This window comes from Rutilus rutilus (assembly GCF_951802725.1).
Source record: "Rutilus rutilus genome assembly, chromosome: 17".
In the NCBI taxonomy this organism is placed as follows: domain Eukaryota; kingdom Metazoa; phylum Chordata; class Actinopteri; order Cypriniformes; family Leuciscidae; genus Rutilus; species Rutilus rutilus.
Genome location: NC_140230.1, coordinates 23,094,231 through 23,113,332, shown reverse-complemented (window position 1 = coordinate 23,113,332; position 19,102 = coordinate 23,094,231). Strand labels below are relative to the sequence as shown.

General features: G+C 36.7%; 3 protein-coding genes across 4 annotated transcripts; 1 reads left to right on the top strand and 2 right to left on the bottom strand.

Annotated features, from left to right (window-relative positions):
• Positions 1 to 788: 788 nt before the first annotated feature.
• lysmd1 (LysM, putative peptidoglycan-binding, domain containing 1) lies at positions 789 to 2,963 on the bottom strand. Of its 2 annotated transcripts, none has more exons than XM_084385754.1 (3): positions 2,198 to 2,963; positions 1,799 to 2,109; positions 789 to 1,507 (listed from the first exon to the last, which is right to left on the bottom strand). In XM_084385754.1, the coding sequence occupies exons 1-3, from the start codon at positions 2,399 to 2,401 to the stop codon at positions 1,360 to 1,362; spliced, it is 663 nt and encodes a 220-aa protein (XP_084241880.1). In that variant the 5' UTR covers positions 2,402 to 2,963; the 3' UTR covers positions 789 to 1,359. The 2 variants fall into 2 exon arrangements, with proteins under 2 accessions (XP_084241880.1, XP_084241881.1); XM_084385755.1 differs by having other exon boundaries at positions 2,222 to 2,795.
• A 27-nt stretch (positions 2,964 to 2,990) lies between these two features.
• On the top strand, positions 2,991 to 6,695 carry scnm1 (sodium channel modifier 1). The gene is made up of 8 exons (XM_084385753.1): positions 2,991 to 3,666; positions 3,764 to 3,834; positions 3,931 to 4,019; positions 4,099 to 4,193; positions 4,460 to 4,560; positions 5,047 to 5,168; positions 5,265 to 5,400; positions 6,147 to 6,695. The coding sequence occupies exons 1-8, from the start codon at positions 3,616 to 3,618 to the stop codon at positions 6,256 to 6,258; spliced, it is 777 nt and encodes a 258-aa protein (XP_084241879.1). The 5' UTR covers positions 2,991 to 3,615; the 3' UTR covers positions 6,259 to 6,695.
• Positions 6,696 to 7,910: 1,215 nt separating this feature from the next.
• On the bottom strand, positions 7,911 to 18,749 carry tmod4 (tropomodulin 4 (muscle)). Its single transcript, XM_084385407.1, has 10 exons — positions 18,590 to 18,749; positions 14,890 to 15,052; positions 13,648 to 13,804; positions 13,264 to 13,386; positions 10,047 to 10,139; positions 9,766 to 9,896; positions 9,439 to 9,546; positions 8,477 to 8,620; positions 8,244 to 8,388; positions 7,911 to 8,117 (listed from the first exon to the last, which is right to left on the bottom strand). The coding sequence occupies exons 2-10, from the start codon at positions 14,995 to 14,997 to the stop codon at positions 8,095 to 8,097; spliced, it is 1,032 nt and encodes a 343-aa protein (XP_084241533.1). The 5' UTR covers positions 14,998 to 15,052; positions 18,590 to 18,749; the 3' UTR covers positions 7,911 to 8,094.
• Positions 18,750 to 19,102: the final 353 nt, after the last annotated feature.

Here is a 19,102-nt window from a genome sequence, read left to right as displayed (position 1 = left end):
TTTATAATGCTACAACATATTTTTATTTTAAATAACTGCAATTCTTTGTTTAACTTTATGTTCATCAAAGAATCCTGGAAAAATGTATCACTGTTTAGTTGAGCACCAAGTCAGAACAATAGAATGATTACTGAATGATCATGTGACACTGAAATCTGATCACTGGCTGCTGAAAATTCAGCTTTGCCATCACAGGAATGCATTAGATTTTAAAATATATTAAAAATAAAAATGTTATTTTAAATTGTAATAATTTACAAAATTTTAACTGTCAGCTACTATAATGTATTTGTATTGTACATGTATTTGTAAATGTATGACTACATTTTGTTGTTTGGAAAACATTCAAAGTCATAATTCACACCCTAATATGAACATCATATTCTAAAAGTGATCATATTCAATCAATGTCTAAAAGTGTTTTGGGTTAGAAACGCACATGATTGATGGAATGCTGCAATTCAGTTGTTACATTAACTGAATAAACACAATGTATGCTTTAGGTCAGTTACAACTTAGGGGCCGTTTTCATGACACGTTTCACGTTTTCAACTAAAAACTGGATTTTTTTAGGCGTATTGGCCATTCATTTACACAACAGCAGCATTTTGGGCGTCTGAAAAAGCAAACTTTTAAAAAACGGTTTTAAAATGTACGATTTTGAAAAAGCAAATGAAAAAAACTTGTCCATTTTTAGTACATTGTTGTCATGTAAACGTACCATTAGATCATCTTTACGTACACTTATTTCCACTCAAGATTTCAAAGACCAGGTTAAAAGACCAAGATCAGTTTGTGTTTATGGCATTTAATCTGTTTCATATTACATTGATTTCCTGTGGGGAGTTGCGTTCACAAATCACTAATGCAAATCACGAACTGGTCCAGGAAAAGAACAAAGGTGAAGAAAAAAAAACAGAAAATGAAGCACTGCAGTGCAAAACTATGCATTGAAAGATGCAGATGTCCAATGGCACATTCCCAAATACTTATTCAATATCCCTAAAACTAGTACTTATATCAATTATTTGTGAGGTAGTATTAAATATATCAATTTGTAAATTAGAACTATTTTTTAAGCAACATTCCTGATTTCTTTTCCTCAAATGCAGTAGTCCACATCACACCTAAAACTGTCCACCACTACTTTGGTTACAGCAGAATTATAATTTACATTATTACTTTTAGGCATCAGGCTTGTGCTTTTACAGTGCTAATATGTGTGCATGTCTAAAGCTGGTAGCTTTTTATAAAAACACGACTATTGCATATCACTCCAGCAATCTCCATCACATTTTAAAGGCATGAAACCAGAAGAGGGAGCCCTCTAAAACATTCCATTTATACAAAAAGCCTACATCAGAGCTGGAAGAATTCATCCTCCCTATCCCTCAAATTCCTGGTCCGTCTGGTGATGGTAATGGGAACAGCTCCCAATGTGGCCTGCTGGGAGGATACGGTGTCGGACTTCAGATTGCAGTGACGGAGTTGCTCCATAGTAGAGATCCTTTAAAATGCAAAAGTTTAATCTTTCAGTGATTTCATTACTGGAAAAGTTATGCTTTACGTATGAAAAAAAAGGTCCTTAATGGTGGATAATGGCTTTCTATATAGGTGTAACCAGTTTAATGAATCAGCTCATTGTAACCCCTCCTGAGTCAGATGACTCATGGTTCTTCCATTGAATTGAAACTTGCTGAATGACTCGTTTGACAGCAAACAAAACGATTGCAATAACTGAACTCTGTAATACCCCAACAATAATGTCAGCAGTCATAATTTCATTTTGACAACTTACTGTTTCTCTCCCTCCTGGCAGGTCTTCACAGCTGCTTGTTTTGACTGACTGATCAAGCTGTCTATTTTTTTCAGGTACTCCACCGGTGACAGATCAGCATTCGCTTCACATCTGCTGGAGTCTGTTTGGCTTTTGGGGGTCTCATTAGACATTTCTGTGTGTGTTTGTGCAGGACTTGTCTCCTCCTCGGTCAATTCCACTCCATTAGTGAAAGACACAGACTCTGTCAGCAGCACAGGGATGAAGAGGGACTCCTTCAGGAATATTGAATCATTTGTGTACAGTCTGTTTGCCCTTTTGATTTGCTCCATCTGTAAAGCAATAAAAAGTTACATTGATAATTATGTAATTATCAAAAAACTAAACGTTTAAAAAGTAAAGACCTTATTCCTCAAATACCTGCTTTCTGATTAGCCTACTTACAGACACGCCATACTTCAGTGATAGTCCTTGCAAAGTTTCCCCGGGCTGAACTTTGTGCTCAATTCGTCTTTGTCTCACGGGTGATAACGAAGAGGACACCAGGCTGCCGTAGGACCGGGTGCGCTGGCCGCGGAGGAGGCCGTGTGTCCCGGTCTGTGTCGCTGAGTGATCCGCGGACATGACCAGAGCTCCAGCGGGATCAAGAGTTTAGCTAATATTACTTAAGATGAACTTCAGCTGACCATCTGCGGCGGCGGCTGCTGAACGCAAGACGGCAGGACTCATAACAGCTTCTGTTATTAGGCAAACTATAGGGGAGAAGTCTGCCGCACTTCACATAAACAATCCCTGACTTAACGTTAGTTGTCACGCAATTGGAATAAACTTGTCAACGAGCGACATTACGAACCGATATAAAGCATTTAACGCCATTTAACCAGTACGTTAGATATATTACACCGTGAGAAATAATTATTCAGTCCTGCGTAGTCCAAGATAAGTTTGAACAGTTTTAACTTGTTTCGATTAAATAACAGCGGTGCCCTCAAAATTATAAATTCAAACATTAAGCAATACATAAACCATATAATCTAAAGAGACATATACGGTAGCCTTTACATTCTAGGTTCAGACTATCATAAAACGTATTTGTTACAAGCCCTTAGCAGATTAGCTTAGCTTCTGTTGCCATGGCGTCGGCTAAATGTAAGACCCGCCCTTGTTGCGCTCATTTTGGCGAACCGATTCATCAGTTCTAATTTCGGACATGACAAAAACTGAATCGGATCAGTCTGAATTTACCCGTCTGTTAAAGCCTTTTTTACAGTCTATGGTTAAAGCCTTAAAGGGATGGTTAGTTCACCCAAAAATGAAAATTCTGTCATCATTTACTCACCCATGTAAATTACTCATGTATATTCTTCAAGTCGTTACAAACATGTATGAATTTCTTTCTTCTGCTGAACACAAAGGAAGATATTTTGAAGAATATGGGTAACCAAACAGTTGTGGAGCACCATTGACATCCATATTATGGAGGGGGAAAAAATACTATGGAAGTCAATGGTGCCCCACAACTGTTTGATTACAAACATCCTACAAAATATCTTCTTTTATGTTCCACATAACAAATAAATTAAAATATGTTTGGAACAACTTTGGGGTGAGTAAACGATGACAGACAGAATATTTATTTTTGGGTGAACTACCCCTTTAAGAACTGACTCAAAGGAACGATTCGTTCATGCATTGATCGGACATCACTACCCACAATTCCACAGACAAAAACAGGAAGGAAGGGATGTTTTTAGTAAGACTGCTTATCGGTGGTTGTAGAGAAATAAGAAAAATAAATTACTTATAATTCCTAGAAGTATAATTACAAGTCACCAAACATGTCTTTCAAACGGGAGGGTGATGATCAAAGTCAGCTAAATATTCTGAAGGTATAACAAAAACAGCAAACAGACAAAGAATGTGAAATTTGCACCAACCCCTTTTCTTTTTCTCACTGTCTTTCTCTGTCTATCTTTTTCTTACAAGAAACGACGCGTTGCAGATCTTCTGTCAAACTTCATCTCAGATGATGAAGCTGTTCTGATGAAAAACGGGAGGTGATTAACGTTATTGTATTGCTGGTTGTTTGAATTGCACCAAGAAGTCTGACTGAATTGATCCCATTCACTAAGTAATGTTTTTCCTCATTGTAGATACAGCTGCCTTGTGTGTTCTCACCGTCCTGTATTTGACACTGTTGATATGCTCATGGTGCACAGGAAGGGAAAGCGACATCTTGAAGGTGAAATTCTACACATTCACTCAGCCTCTTTATAAACTGTCATTCAGGATTTAAGTCCTCTTTGTCTATTTATTTATAGGAATGAAATGGTTCTACGGCAAAAAGAATAAACTGCAACGTGAAATTTATAAACGGCGGCATCAAGACTATGTCAAAGCAGAAGATGATCGACAGGTGTCTGAATGCATTTTCTTCAATCAGTTTATTCAGTGGTATCCAAAATTCTAAACCTCTGTCTTTTATTTTGGCGATATAATACACTTTTGTCAGTGATTAGTGACCTAAAAATAGTGCGCAGAATGATTTAATGTAGTTAATTTTTATTTCCAGGTTTCATTTTTTAATTCAAATTTTCAGTGTAGTCCCAGACTTTCAGACCGTACAGTACATATGTAGATATAACAAGGTTATGTACTCAGTACATTATTGCTTGCCCTCAGGAACCCTCCAGTTCAGCTCCTCTACTGAGCCAAACACGCAAAATCACCCATCATGCCTTACTCAGAACTGCTCCGTACAGTAGCTGCCACAGAAAGGCCAGGTAATGTCTTTGAGCTGAACCATCTTTGTGAACCTTCTGCTGTCATATGTCAGAATTTTTATAGACTTCTCTAGGCTGTTTGTGTCTTTCTAGTCTCTTTGACCTCAACCACACTTCATATCTGATGAATTTTGCAACATCGACAACAATAAACTGACTTGAGCTTAATAACAATACTATTGTCTTTTGTAGAGCTTCTTATAGCTGAATTGAACTTATTTCTTAATTGATGAACTTTACAAAGTTATTGAACTGAACTGAATCAACATTGAATTGACTTGAGCTAATAAAGACACTATTGTGTTCTGTAGAGGTGCTTTACAGCAGAATTTGTCTAATTTTGAATGAAATCATAATGTTCCTGTTTATTACGGTGAAGCTGCTTTTAAAACAATCTGTATTGTATAAAGCACTATATAAATGAAAGTGACTTGACAAATTTATCTTCATTTTGCACTTATTTTGTCATTTTCTACATCCATGAAGTGAACGAACGGAATCGTCAGGATGCGGCCAAGAAGATGGAAATGATCAAGTCAACAATATCAACCCTCACACGTCCATGAGCACAGGAAGTATTGACTCCATGTCAATAGCTAGCACCACAGGTACAGCAAAAGTCTGTTTATGTTAAGGCAAGATACATTTTGTGCTTATAATTCATTTTCATTTTCCATATGCATTGTGTTAATTGTCATCTGTAGTGCATCAGGGCCAGACTGAAGGGAAAGGAGAGACAAAGAAGAGAAAGAAGGGGTCCAGCATTGTGACCTCCACTGATTGTGAACCTCTAACAGAGCAGAGACGTAGAGAACTCGACCACTACCTCAAATTAAAGAGGTATGGCAACACTCCACACAATGGCTCACATTACTACTGACTATAGAAGTGGGGCCAGTTGCATAAACAGCCGAAGTGTTAAGACTGTAGATGTGTCCCAATTCGCTTATGTAACTGATTTAAAGTTATGACCATTCGTAAAGTTTGAAGAAAATAAAATTATGACTAATTTGTAAGACTAGTCCAAGCATTTTATGCAAATGGACACTGATGTTAGCATACAAGTAGGCAGGGCCGTTTCTAGCCTTTTTGGCACCCTAGGCGAGATTTCTACAAACTTTTTTTTTTTTTTTTTACAGTTTTCTAGTTTTAGAGTACTCACTGTATTTTCGGACATCACGGTATTCCGGACACTTGACCTTTTTCCGCAAATTCTATAAATAAACACTTTCAGGTCACGGCATCTATATATATCCGTGTCGGTGTCATCTTTGCCGCCTCGTTTCAAAGAAATCAATGTGAGTTTCTAACGTACACCAACGACTGTTCAGATATATAAAAAATATAAAAAATAAAAAAAAACTCTTGGTGGGTCGGGGGCTCTCACTGGCGCCCCCCAGCTGTTTGCGCCCTAGGCGACCGCCTAGTTTGCCTATGCCTAGAAACGGCCCTGCAAGTAGGTATTCAAAATAAACCTTAAGATCACAGTGAGATTATTCAATAAATGTATGCTACTCATTTATCAATATTTAGGTGACCGCTCTCTTTTTCTCCTTTTTTTTCCCCTCCTCACTCCACTATTCCAGTTCAGGGTGGCTGCAGGACCGAAGTGGTAAATGGGTGAAAGATGAGAATGTCGAGTTTGACTCGGACGATGAAGAACCGGCTCTGTTGCCTCCTTGCAGTGAATCTTCATAGCAGACTCTGCTGCTCAAAACAGTTCAGCAACTGCTTAAAAGGCTTCAGGCTACAACTGTGTGTGAGATGACGATAATGTTCTCGATAGTCAGCTCTCATATGACATCTTTAAGTGTGACCCACTTTATATACAATAAGGTTGAAACTTAAAGACATTCTTTCTGGAAAAGAGTTTGTGTATTAGTACTGTGTACTTGCCATCTGGTTTAAGCAATTTTCTGATTCTGACCCAATAGAGGATGTTTTAGAAAATAAAGCAAGTTATGAGAAATAAGTTATGTGAAACGGCTGCTTCGTACTGTGGTTCCTTTGCCAAATGCCATCAGAGGGATCTTGGCAGAGTGGGACCACATTCTACAGTAGACCTGAGAAGTTTAGTCACCCACAGAAAGGGAAAATTCACTTTTGTGACTGCTGTACCTTTTTATAAATTCTTTAAAAACTGTACTTGTCAATTGGTGACGCTTGGGAATCTTCATAGCAGGATAGCAGCTGTTCCAAAGTGGAGCGTAAATCTCCTCGAGGAAGGCGGTATATATTTGGAGCTTTGTAACTCAAAGCCATCAGCCAGGGTTTCATGACTGGGTGCTCTACGTGTATAAATAGGTTAGTGGAGGGGGGGCAGGAAGCTCTGCCGTGGGATATTGAATAGTTCCATTTGTTTTGTGCCTCTCGGTTTGGGTCATCATTTGCACAGGTTAATCATATAAAAGTCATGAAATGACTCGTGCATCATTTTATCTCAATCCTCTATTAATTTAATAATGCATAATCTAAATCTAATCTATATTTTAACAGAGTCCAGATCTTCAAATGTTAATGAAGCTGTTTTTTACAGTGAGTCTGTTGAGAGCATCTGCTTTGAGAATGTACTACGTGTTTACACTTCCCACTTTTTTTTAAAAGAAATCTCACCAAGGCTGCCTTTGATCAAAAATTCAGAAAAAAATTAGAAATATTACTATTTAAAAAATGTTTCTATCTTAATATATTTTAAAATGCAATGTATTCCTGTGATGGCAAAGCTAAATTTTCACTGAATTGCTCGGTCTTCAGTGTCACATGATCCTTTTAATAAGTCATTTTAATATGCTGATTTGGTGCTCAAACATTTTCTTATTATTATCAACGTTGAAAACAGTTGTGCTGCTTAATATTTTTGTGGAAACAGTGATACATGTTTTGAGGATTAACTGATGATTAGAAAGTTCAAACAAACAGCATTTAAATAGAAATCTTTTGTAACATTATAAATGCCTTTGCTATCAATTAAAAATTTTTTTTTCAGAATTCTTTGATTAGAAAGTTCAAAAGAACAGCATTTATTTGCAATAAAAAATGTCTGTAACGTAAAAATGTCTTCACTGTCACTTGTGAACAGTTTAATGCATCCTTGCTGAATAATATTTTCTTTAAAAAAAAAATCATACTGACCCCAAACTTTAGAACCTTAGTGTATGTCAGTGCTTTGATAGAACAAACCTGAATTAAATTATGCTTTTGTAATTTAATAAAACTTTGAAGTCTGATTAGACAATATAGATTGTAATATTTTATTTGAAATATTTACAAAAAAAACTTTGCCGGGAGCACCATATTAGCAGAAAATGAACTGAGTAACTAGTGTCTTTTCAAGTTTACAAACTGAGGTATTAAAGAGCAGGTCAATTTTATTAGATCAGAGATTTTGATTTGATGAAATCCACAAAAAGCTGGCGATAATGATATCCACAATGGCCGCTGTTGTCATGGCTGTTGCTGAAGTGTCTGTAGGACTCCAAGAGTGCACATGGAGAACTTTGATACCTCCTAGATGAACTAAACTCCATCTTCTTTTCATCTTACTCTCTGCTGACGAACTGGATATGGGGTGAATACAAAAAAGTTCAATGTAGAAACAATAATGAATAAAACAATGTTCCTGTTTCAGCTGCAGACAAGTACAAACTGCAATATTCCAGAAAATAATATGAGAACAGACTCACGGATGTCATTGTTTCTGGTGATTGCTATGGCGGCTCTTGCACGCGGGCCCTGCTGAGTGAAGTGATAGCCAATCTTTATGATGCTGGGGTTATTCTCCAACATGGATGCAATCTCCATCTCAACTGAGTCGCCCAGTTTCTGTCTCTGTAGGAGTGCGCATGAACCATTTAGTTTTACGATTTAAACAAACATGCCATCGGATGTTTTTGGCAGGAGTATTTTAGCCTCTTACTTGGTTGTCAATCTTAATCTCAGTCAGGGTGGAGTTCTCTCTCAGTGCCTTGGTGACGGCCATCATGCCTTGTGCAGTAATGAAGTTGGACTCGATGTTGAGGCTCTGCAGGGTGGTGTTGGACTGTAACATCTCAGCTACAGCCTGACTCGCAAGAAAAGATCAAGAGACACAACTGATGTCGACTGAACATCATTTCCATAGTACATACAGATGAAGACAGATTTGAGCAATGACTTTATGAAGAATATTTAAAAAAACGATTCATTAGCCAAGAAAAATACACTACAAAAGTTTGAGGTCGATAAGATGTTTTAATGTTTTTGTTCTTATGCTCACCAAGGCTTGAATCAAAAAATACAGTAAAATCATTAATCATGTGAAAGGTTATTTTCATTTATTTTTTAAATGTTATTCCTGTGATGTCAACACTGCATTTTCAGCATCATTACTCCAGTCTTCAGTGTCACATGATCCTTCAGAATTCATTCTAATATGCTGATTAGCTGCTCAAGAAACATTTCTTATTATTATCAATGTTAAAAATAATGTTTTTGTAGAAACAGGGATACATGTTTCGAGGATTAACTGATGATTTGAAAGGTCAAGTAAACAGCATTTACTTGAAATAGAAATCTTTTGTAACATTATAAATGCATTTACTGTCACTTTTGATCAATTTAATGCATCCTTGTTGAAAAAAGTATTCACTCTTTAAATTTTTTGGTACTGTACATGACTAAACTGATTAGTTACAATAAATTGTTCAAAAAGTTTTTACTTTTATTTATGGCATTTTAAAACTACAAAACTTTAACCAGACTAAGAATTTATTTGATCAAGACACAGTTAAAATATTTTGAAATATATTTTCAGACTAGTATGTGGAAGAATAATATGAGATTGAAAGCAAAGGAATGAGTGAATGAAACAACATCAGAATTGCAGGCTTCAGGACTTACAAAGGCCACAGGGTCATTACTGCGTGTCCCAGCGATGCTGAGGATTTGCACATGTGTGTTGCGCTTCATCGCCTCAAAAATCTCTTTCAGGGTTGGGATGGGAATGTCCTACAATCAACATAAACACTCATTAATATCAGCATTCCGCTCAAGCAGAGAAATGCATCAATTCTTATGATTAATTTAGGTAATTAATCAGAAGTTTTCGAAGGAAACAAATACTTAGAGTGTAAGTGAGCAATCTGTTTATAATATTAATGTTTTGTCAAGCCTGTAATGTGATTATAATTGTGCTTATTGAGATGTCAGTACTGTTAGCATGTTTACCGGGATGTTGTTGAGGTTGACCTCCTCCAGGCTGCTGTCGTTTTTCTGGATGCGTCGGAGAGTGTCCTCCACATCTGTGTCATTTGGAGGCTCGTCAGGATAGATCTTATACACATCTGGTTTCACCACACCTAAAAGAGAATTGACCAACCAGCTAATGATACAGAAGTTCCTACTGTGAATATATCAGCGACATTCAGTGAATAAAAAAAAAACTCAAATATAAAACTTTCAGTTGACATTAAATAGTTTAGTGTTAAATGTGTTGTATGTATACATACTGTTGATGCCTTCTGTGTTTGCAATCTTGCCAGTGGTGTTCAGGGCATCATAATATTGCTTGTTGCTCATGAGCGTGTACATCCCCAGGATGGCTGTGAAGATATAAGCATCTCATTAGTAGATGATTTAAATATACAATACTCTCAGGGTATTGTAATAGGATGCCAGTGAATATATAAATATGTTTTAATAAAAACATAATAATACTAATCAATCAATATATATATATATATATATATATATATATATATATATATATATATATATATATATATATATATATATATATAGTACATTTGCAATACATTTATATGAATAATATTACATAAAATAATACAATTTATTCATATTTAATATAAAATAAATACAAAATTGAATATAATAATATGTTGAAGATAAAAATTAATAAATCATTTATATTTGATTTAATGATAAATGTATAAATAGTAATTATAATTAATAATTTAAAATGATATCATAATTAATCATTTCATTTTAAATAATTATTTTAATATAATAAAAAAGAAATTTACTTTAAAAATAATAATAATTATAAGTACATGTTTAATAAATTACTAATGTTTTTTGAAATATAATTATAGATCATATTTTCGTGGAATAGCTTGTGAGAAACACTGGCACAAATAATTTAAACTGCACTGCAGAGAACTGTGTTGAACAGCAGGTGGCGCTGACTAACCAGTAAACCCACCATTAAAAACTCCCTCTCCATGTTTCAATTAGCAGACTGGCTGGACTAGTGAACAAAAACAGTGAGGCAATAGCAGATGAAAATTGATATTGGGTGATAGACCAGACCTCACCTTTATACTACAGCTCTGAATGCCATTTTCAGATACAATAGCCAGATTAAAACCACCAGCACAATTAAAGGGGTCAAAAAGTGCGTTTATATATAGGCCTATAATGTTCTTTGAGGTCTGCCTATAAGGTTAGTAAGATTTTTACATCGAAAACATCCTAATTCAGAAGTAATAGGCTATTTTCTATCCTTTTTTTTACCCTCTCTTTTTAAACACTCCATTTTGAAGGGTCGTGCCTCAACTTTTGATGTTCACCATTCATGTTTGAGCCAGAGTCTGATCCAGAATCAGAAGAAAATCCACAAACCTACACCGAACCTACAACGAATATGCTACAGAAATGTGTTTATCTCATTACATAGCATTACACATTTATGCGTATTACATATGCTTTAAAAGTCTTGGTTTTACCAAATAAAGTTTAAAGGTGCATTGCGCAAGTCTCTGAGTTTTTGCAGAACTATGCCCCCTTCTGGCGACACACGAAACTGCAACCAGAGTTGTGCACGCGGTTACATGGAGTTTGCGTTGGGGTTTGGGATGAACTAGAAGCCGGTCTCTTTGAATCCATCTTCTACTTTTGCAAAAGTCGCTCGAGTTGTCTTCGCTGATGCGGATAATGGCAGCGAATACACAAACCTGCCAGACATAACCAGGTGAGCGTGAACGCGCATGACGTCACGCCCAGTCGATTCCGACCCGAATCCCTCTTATTTATTTTACTGTACAGGATTATAGAGGCAATCGCAGTGATCATAGAAGGGCTCATTCAGCCCATCAGGCAATTGTTTAAGCATGTATGGGTTAGAAAAACGGGTATTTTTAACATGAAAAGTTGCTTAATGCACCTTTAAGTGGGCTACTTGGAGTTACCACAAATTGCGGTGTTTAGTGTAAACTAATTATGAATGAATGTAGCATAGTTTATCGCACTGTTGTTCTTATATGCATCGTTCATCATTTTCAGTCAAATGAAAGTAAAGAGAGAACATATTAAACAATCTGTAACAGACAAAGCAATAGTGACACATGGCAAAAACGCGATCCCACGCTTAGGATCACAAGAAAGGCAATGCATAGACTGTTTTTCCACAACTTGGCACTGCAAAATGTCTTGTAATCCTCAGAGTCATCTCTATGGTTTTGTTGCTGGAGTAATCCTATGTTTGCATCTCTCTCGTATTTACTACTACGTGACGTGCAAATCGGTGGGCGGGGCTAAAGAGGCAATGATGTAGAAGTAGGTGTTGATTTTCTTCTGTAGAGGCGGTCTTTCGTTGCTTTATTACACCATACTGAGACAAAATCCGAAACAAGTTATTTAGGGAGCTTGGTTTTAGTAAAAGCTGTTTTTGGACTAACAAGGAAATTTTGAGTTCTGATATTTCAAGGATATTTTTACAGTATAATGACCTCTTATATGTCAAAAGATCAAGGAAAATTTGATTTCTCAATTCATGACCCCTTAAAAAATGGAATATTACAGCTATCTGTGTCTGTACAATCTCTAGTTAGCTGCATCACAGCAAAAGCAGACTCATCCATAAAATCACCAAAGGCAAACCCCTATTGACAGTTTAATCCTGAACTGGACGTGTTCCAGAATTAAAACGGTGTTCTGAATGAGGGGCTCTGCTGGATAATCTGCACCCAGTGACACGCTCCAAAACTCATGTGTGCTACGGCCACAGCTTTAAACGCCCTTAAGGGCAAAGGCTTATTATTATGTGCTCACATCCAGCACCAGGACATTAGACTAGTGACCGGTTTCCATCACTTTAGTAGCCTATGTTACATCAAGAAAAATTTTATGTTGCACTTACGGTAAAATATCTGATATTTATGTTTGGTTAAATACTGCCAACACACCGTCACAGAGTGTTTCTAGCCTACAGACGACTTGCAGCTAAACATTTTCACTCCATCTCTGCACGTTGACTAGTTGGTCATTGGTCATTTTATTTTGGTGAGCTGCTGAGCTTGGGAAAATAGATACTGCGTGGTATAATTCTGTGCATGACCTACTACATTCATAGATCCACATACAAGTCAGCTAGGCTGGTTCTTTTATATATATATTCAAAAACAAATTGTCATACGAGACACTGATTGTACAAATAGAGCAGATGAAATTAGAAAGGGTTTGACCGACAAATGTAATGGGTATTTGATCAGCTGTTTACAATAGCAAATAGAAGACTAGTCCTTAGTCAAGGATCCAAATTTGGATTACAGTCAGAGCCGTTACAGGACATTACAGGTTATAAAGCGAGTGATTGGTTTTAGAAGAGTTGTAATGCATATCTTTAGAGCACTCTGGACCTGATATCATAAGATGTTTTATGTCATGTGAATAGAAACAACAGGAACAGAGCAGAAATGTGATGCCCACCTGCAATGTCACACATTTCAGCATCTGTTGCATTCCTCAATGCTTCCTCCAGCTCGGGTTCCAGAGTGATCTGTTCCTCCGCAGGGATTTGTCCTGACCCTGGTTTAGGGACAAAGGCTTTACCTACAGACAACAGAGAGAAAGAGAAATGCTCACTATACTAATTAAGAATGAATGTAAACGAACAAACTAATAATGAAATTGTCATTAGAAAATGATACATACTTATAATAAATAATCATTTAAAATGAATAAATGTTCTAATAATTAAGAAGCTGCCTTTATTCTCTATGCACGTGTCAGTTGAGTATCTCAAAGCATGTGTGTTTACTAAGTCATGTTATGTTAACTGTTATGTTACTATCTGTCCGATGGTGGTGGTACCTCTCTTCTCCCCTGTAAAGGGTACCAGATCATCTCTGTCCTTGTGTTCAATGGCCTCCTTCTCCAGGTAATCCATCAGGGCGAAGCGATCAAAGGGGCCTGTGGGACTTTTCTTGGTCTGGTCACGCTGGCGGTAACCGGCTGGGAGCATGTCATTCTGAAAGATCCAGAGAAGTGTGTGAATTTTAAAACCATCATTGCTACACTTTCCTGCATGTGTGTGCTGTTTACAAATGAAGTGTGCTCCTGTAAAATTTTGAGCTAAGTGGATTTTAACTTCAATAAAAAGTATGTTTAATAATTAAATTGAACCCTTTGTGTATGTAAAAAAGTTTTAAATGATTTCTGCAACCAGAAATCACCTATTAACATAGAATAATTGGTTTTAAACAGAAAATTCCGTCATCATCTACTCACCCCATGTCATTACAAAATCGCAGGACTTTTTTTTTTTTTTCTTCAATGGGACACAAAATTTATTTTCAAAATGTAATTTCAAAACAAAAATGCATGACAAATCATTGTCAAATTCAGCAGCAATTATGCTTATTTATTTTGCAGATCTCTGGAATACTTGACTCTGATTGATCAAACACTGCATTCAGCGGTCACATATTTCCGAATATTCGCTGTTGCACATAGCATTGCTTTATATCAGACCATTGTTCCGCTGAAACAGTGCTAGTTTCATGTCTTTCGTATCACACCGCGGGCTCTTTTTTTTTCTTGTTTTATGCAAAGCATCTGGTGCAATCTTGTGTCTCGAGGTTCACCTTATTTTGCGAAAATTTGTTACGTTTGTTCATTTATTCATTTGTTTATTGATTTAAATTAGTTTGTGGGCTGAACTCAAATATGTAATCCACTTAAAAATGCAATTTTTTTTGCAGCAAAGCTATATAAGGACCATTTTTGGTTCCCCAAAGAACCTTTCTCCACTATAAAGAACCTTTTGTGCAATCGAAAGATTCCGTGGATGTTTAAGGTTCTTCATGGAACCATCGATGTCAATAAAAACCTTTATTTGCAATGCAAGAGTCCATGTACATGGCACTACCGAGTTGTTGAAAAACAGTGGGGTTTTTCTCTTTGGTCATATATTTTCTCATCTCGTCTACAACTGATGTCACCTTGCAAACAGTTGCATGTGGCAAAACCTTTTAATTGCTTATACAAAAGGTCTGTAATATACTCAAACGACACCTAGCTAGCTATGATTTAAAGAGTTGCACGGCATAGTACCTCAGGGTCCATCTCCTGTAGTTCATAATCCAGCTTCTCCAGCTCCTCTGCGCTGAGGCCTTTGAGGATGGCATCCTCGTCAATGTCTCGGGGATCGCTCTTAGACATGCTTGATGCTTGTTGGTACTCTCAATTCACACAGCTCGCCCAGAGACAGTGGGCCCTGAGAGAGAAATAAAAGTTTAAGCCAGAAACTTGCACAAAAAACAACTAGTTTTAATATATTTGGCTTGCAAATAAGGCACAAGAATGGCTGCTTGCTTTATTCAGTCCCTCAAAGCTTTCTGTAGAAGTTGAGAATGAATGGGGAAACCTGATTTCCAGTCCAAGTCACTTTCAGCCTGGCCAAAAGAGCCAGACACTGAAAGTCCACGATCGGGAACCGCTTACATTGTTAAATGCCACAAAGCCCAGCTGAATTAAAAGGACAAGGCTAGCATTTGTGTACAGGAAGAGCTTTTGGGGGTCTGAGGGTACAGTGTACTTGGGAACAGAGATATGCCTTTCTGACAACACCATCTAAGATCATAAGGGACATGAGGATACAACTCACTGCTTTTTGATTCCAGGGCACAGAGACAGAGAGAATCTTATCTATTTTTAGTCCCTCAACAGTAACGCTTGGGTTTTGGGTTACAGTAAGGAGGAGAAGGTTAGAATTGTGAGGAGTTATCACTGGCTCACACTCATGTGAAGGTGGCCGCCTGTTAAACAGGCTGATAGAGTCATGGGCTAGTCAACAGTTTCAGACCACCACACCCAAACTAGATCTGCAACACAAACTACAGACAATACAGACTAACATGCTGTGTAACAGACCTAAACTCACCCATCCGTATCTAGATACAATTTATTTGTCTTAACTTAAAAAAAAGCTAAAGCTCTCCAAAAACGTTTGATTGTAATCTTTCAAATGCTTTTGATATGTAAATATTTCCAATCAAATTACTTTTTTTAAGATCGGCGATCAATGTTTACAATCATGTAGCAAAACCATTTGGAGACCAACGAGGTCATGATCTAAATATATGCTAATGAACATTACTGCTAAATTTCACACAATGAATCACACAGATCTGTTATGTTCCACACTTTCATGAACATACGCTCCTGATACTTGCTACATAATGAAATAAATATAGTAAAGCAGATTAGTTATATAGAGCACTAATGTTATATTATGGGAAGAATCTAAAAAAAAGTGTTTTTGTGTTTGTTTTTTGGGTGTGCATTTGTGGTTGTCTGTCTATCAGAGGTGTTAGACCACAGTAGCATGGCTCTAATTTGTAAAGCCAGTGACACAAACACAGGATCAGAGAGCTAAAAACAGAAGGAAAAAAAACAAAATATTGTAGACATCAATCAATCCACCACATATGCATGTGATACAAGTTTACTAAATCATGTGGTATAAGTTTACTAATCATTACATCACAAAACTCAGTCCTCACCCCATTTGAAGAATAATTATTAATCATTAGCAGAATTGTTTTTCAGATTTAGTTATATATAACTAACTAATTTGTCTTTAGCTGGACTAATGGTAAAGAGTCTATGAACATATTAAATTGTACCTATTCTACCAAAGCACTTTACAGAAGATACATTTCTCTGAATTAATATATCTAACTAACTTAAGTTTAATTCAATCTCAGTTTTTAACAAAGGTTAATGACATTAACTATCTTCTGAATGACCTTGCCCTCAGAAATGGACAATGCGTCTGACACCAGTCTTTCAGGAACCTGTCAGTCTACAAGATTGACAGCTCAGGGATTATAAATAGCTATTAACTATTGTCTCTTCAGCCTTACAATAAACATACAGGCCAAAAGCATGCCTTCTGTTGACCAGGTGTCATCTTTTTTGTGTTGTGCAAGAAAAATAAGCGGCTGTCTGCCAGTTCCGCACACCTGTTCTCTCAACTCTTAAGTGACACCAACTCAAGCCTAAATAATATTAGCTGAGTTTCACCTGTTTAGGCTCGCTGGTTGTGAAGAGGGTCTTTTAAATTAGTCCTTCAACATGGAATCCTTGTTATTTCACTGTTGCAAGGCAGCAGCTAACATTTGACATTTCCAAATGGAGAAAATATTTCTTTAATTCAATTTAATTTTAGTTGGTAAAGTAACTGTTCTGTTGAATTGATATGTGTGTTACAGATATCATTTTAAAGTTGTTTTAATATAGTGTTCAAATTATAACTATTATAATGATTAACTGTTTAAGTGATTAAACTCATGCAAAAAGACAGACAGAAAACCAATATTGACAGAACTACACTTTAAAATAAATGTTCCAAAGTTTTGTTGTTGTTGTTGTTGTTTTTTGCAGCGATGCCATAGAAGAACATTTCAGTGAACAATTCTTAAACGGACCATTTTTTCCTATAGTGTGAAAAAAATCTAAAGAACCTTTTATGCAATGGAAAGTTCTGTGGATGTTAAAGGTTCTTCATGGAACCTTTGTTTTTAGGAATGTGGGCAGAACTTCCAAACTCTTGAAAATAAAATTCTTTATTAGCATCTTTGAGAACCTTTAACATCCATGGAAACTTTCCATTGCACAAAAGGTTCTTCACACCAAGAAATACATTTTAACAAAATTATTTTAAGAACTGTTCACTGAAAGGATCTTTGGGAAAATCAGAATGGTTATTCTATTGAACTGTAGTGAAACCCGCCTTTTGGAACCTTTATTTATAGTCCTTTCTTGTTTCTAATTTTTTTTTTCTTGTACATTTTGGCAAATAACTTTAAATCTGTCCTTCAAACTGACTGAAGGCATCTCCAAAAGCAACCTGACTCTTTTGACTGCTCTCCTTCCAGAGGCCACAAAGTTATTATCGTCCATATGGCAAAAACTTTGGTTCGGTCTCAGAAACCCAATTCCCCCTCTGGTACTTCAAAAGGACGCAGAACAAATATCGGGCACTGACACATCAGATACATATCATCCACCAGAAAAAGTGTCCAGAACTCTTCTGACATGCAGCAAACAACCTTCTTATTCAGATTCACAGTTTATTCATAGACTCTTTTATTGGGAGCATTTTCCAGCTGACACACAGCTCATAAGACTTCACACTATTTGTAGGTTGACTTCACCAAGTCTAACCACCCAAGTGTAAAATTCCAAATCAACCTCAGATTAATTTTAGCTTCACAAGTCAGCTACTTCCAGCTGCATAAATCCTCTCTGCTTGCAAAGCTACAGTGTGCAGTAGCACTGCCAGCTGGGAAAATAATGGCTGTTTGAAAAACAAAAATATATATATAAGAAAATTATATTACATAGAAGGATGACAATCAGCAGGCATTAAACAAGACATTTTCAATAAAAGAAAGATTGTTTTGATAAAACCTCAAATCAACAGGTGCATGCAGGGAGACCCTGGAAAACACAAAGCCTTACTCTAACATAAAAATAAAAATTAACCCAACTAATCTAAATAGATCTAGTCTCTAACTAATCTGATAACAGTACTCTAATAATAATACACCACGAACCACTCACTGGGTATATCCATTAACTGATTGCTTCAACACAATACAAATAATAATTCATGCAATTAGAAGCTGAATGCAACAATGCGTTTATTGCACACTGAAATAGACATACAAATAAGCCTATGAAGTTTAAAAGCTTATAAATATGTGGTTCTGTTGCTAGAAGAGACACACAGACACAGATTACCTACCCTCACTAGGACTCAGAGCTGTTGGGATCTTCTGTACAGACACTGTATGTTTGAAATCAGAGAATAGCCCCTCGCTCTCCCCCTTCTTCCCCGGTAGTATTTCCCCCCCTTAAGCCCTCCCTTCTTCGCTGTCTGTCCCCCGATAACTCGCCTGCTCTCTGGGTGGAGCCGAGACAGGGATACGGGTTACTCTTCATGAGGTCAGCATTTCATTATTTTGGCTTTGAGAGATTAGTGACTATGAGAGAGAGAGAGAGAGAGAGAGAGAGAGAGAGAGAGAGAGAGAGAGAGAGAGAGAGAGAGAGAGTTCTGTTTCATTAACTCAGGTTTACTCATTAAAAGTGTTACATTTTGGTAGATAGGACTGACCTCTAGGGTATAGACGCGGTATTGCAAGTAAGAGAGACTCGAATTTGAAGATCAGCTATCTCTGTTGACAATTTTTTCGAAGTTTATACATTGGCTGTAATGAGAAGTTGGTTCTCTTCAACATAAGCAAATTTTATAGATGGA

What these genes read in the sequence shown, in the direction of transcription:
- lysmd1 (XM_084385754.1), bottom strand. Translation starts at nt 2,401, where the DNA reads ATGTCCGCGGATCACTCAGCGACACAGACCGGGACACACGGCCTCCTC. An exon ending in GTAGGCTAATCAGAAAGCAG is followed by an intron (nt 2,110 to 2,197) that starts GTATTTGAGGAA and finishes ATTGCTTTACAG; the next exon opens with ATGGAGCAAATCAAAAGGGC. An exon ending in TGCCAGGAGGGAGAGAAACA is followed by an intron (nt 1,508 to 1,798) that starts GTAAGTTGTCAA and finishes TGCATTTTAAAG; the next exon opens with GATCTCTACTATGGAGCAAC.
- scnm1 (XM_084385753.1), top strand. Translation starts at nt 3,616, where the DNA reads ATGTCTTTCAAACGGGAGGGTGATGATCAAAGTCAGCTAAATATTCTG. An exon ending in GTCAGCTAAATATTCTGAAG is followed by an intron (nt 3,667 to 3,763) that starts GTATAACAAAAA and finishes TTTTCTTACAAG; the next exon opens with AAACGACGCGTTGCAGATCT. An exon ending in AAGCAGAAGATGATCGACAG is followed by an intron (nt 4,194 to 4,459) that starts GTGTCTGAATGC and finishes GCTTGCCCTCAG; the next exon opens with GAACCCTCCAGTTCAGCTCC.
- tmod4 (XM_084385407.1), bottom strand. Translation starts at nt 14,997, where the DNA reads ATGTCTAAGAGCGATCCCCGAGACATTGACGAGGATGCCATCCTCAAA. An exon ending in AAACACAGAAGGCATCAACA is followed by an intron (nt 9,897 to 10,046) that starts GTATGTATACAT and finishes ATTCTCTTTTAG; the next exon opens with GTGTGGTGAAACCAGATGTG. An exon ending in AGATTAAGATTGACAACCAA is followed by an intron (nt 8,389 to 8,476) that starts GTAAGAGGCTAA and finishes GCACTCCTACAG; the next exon opens with AGACAGAAACTGGGCGACTC.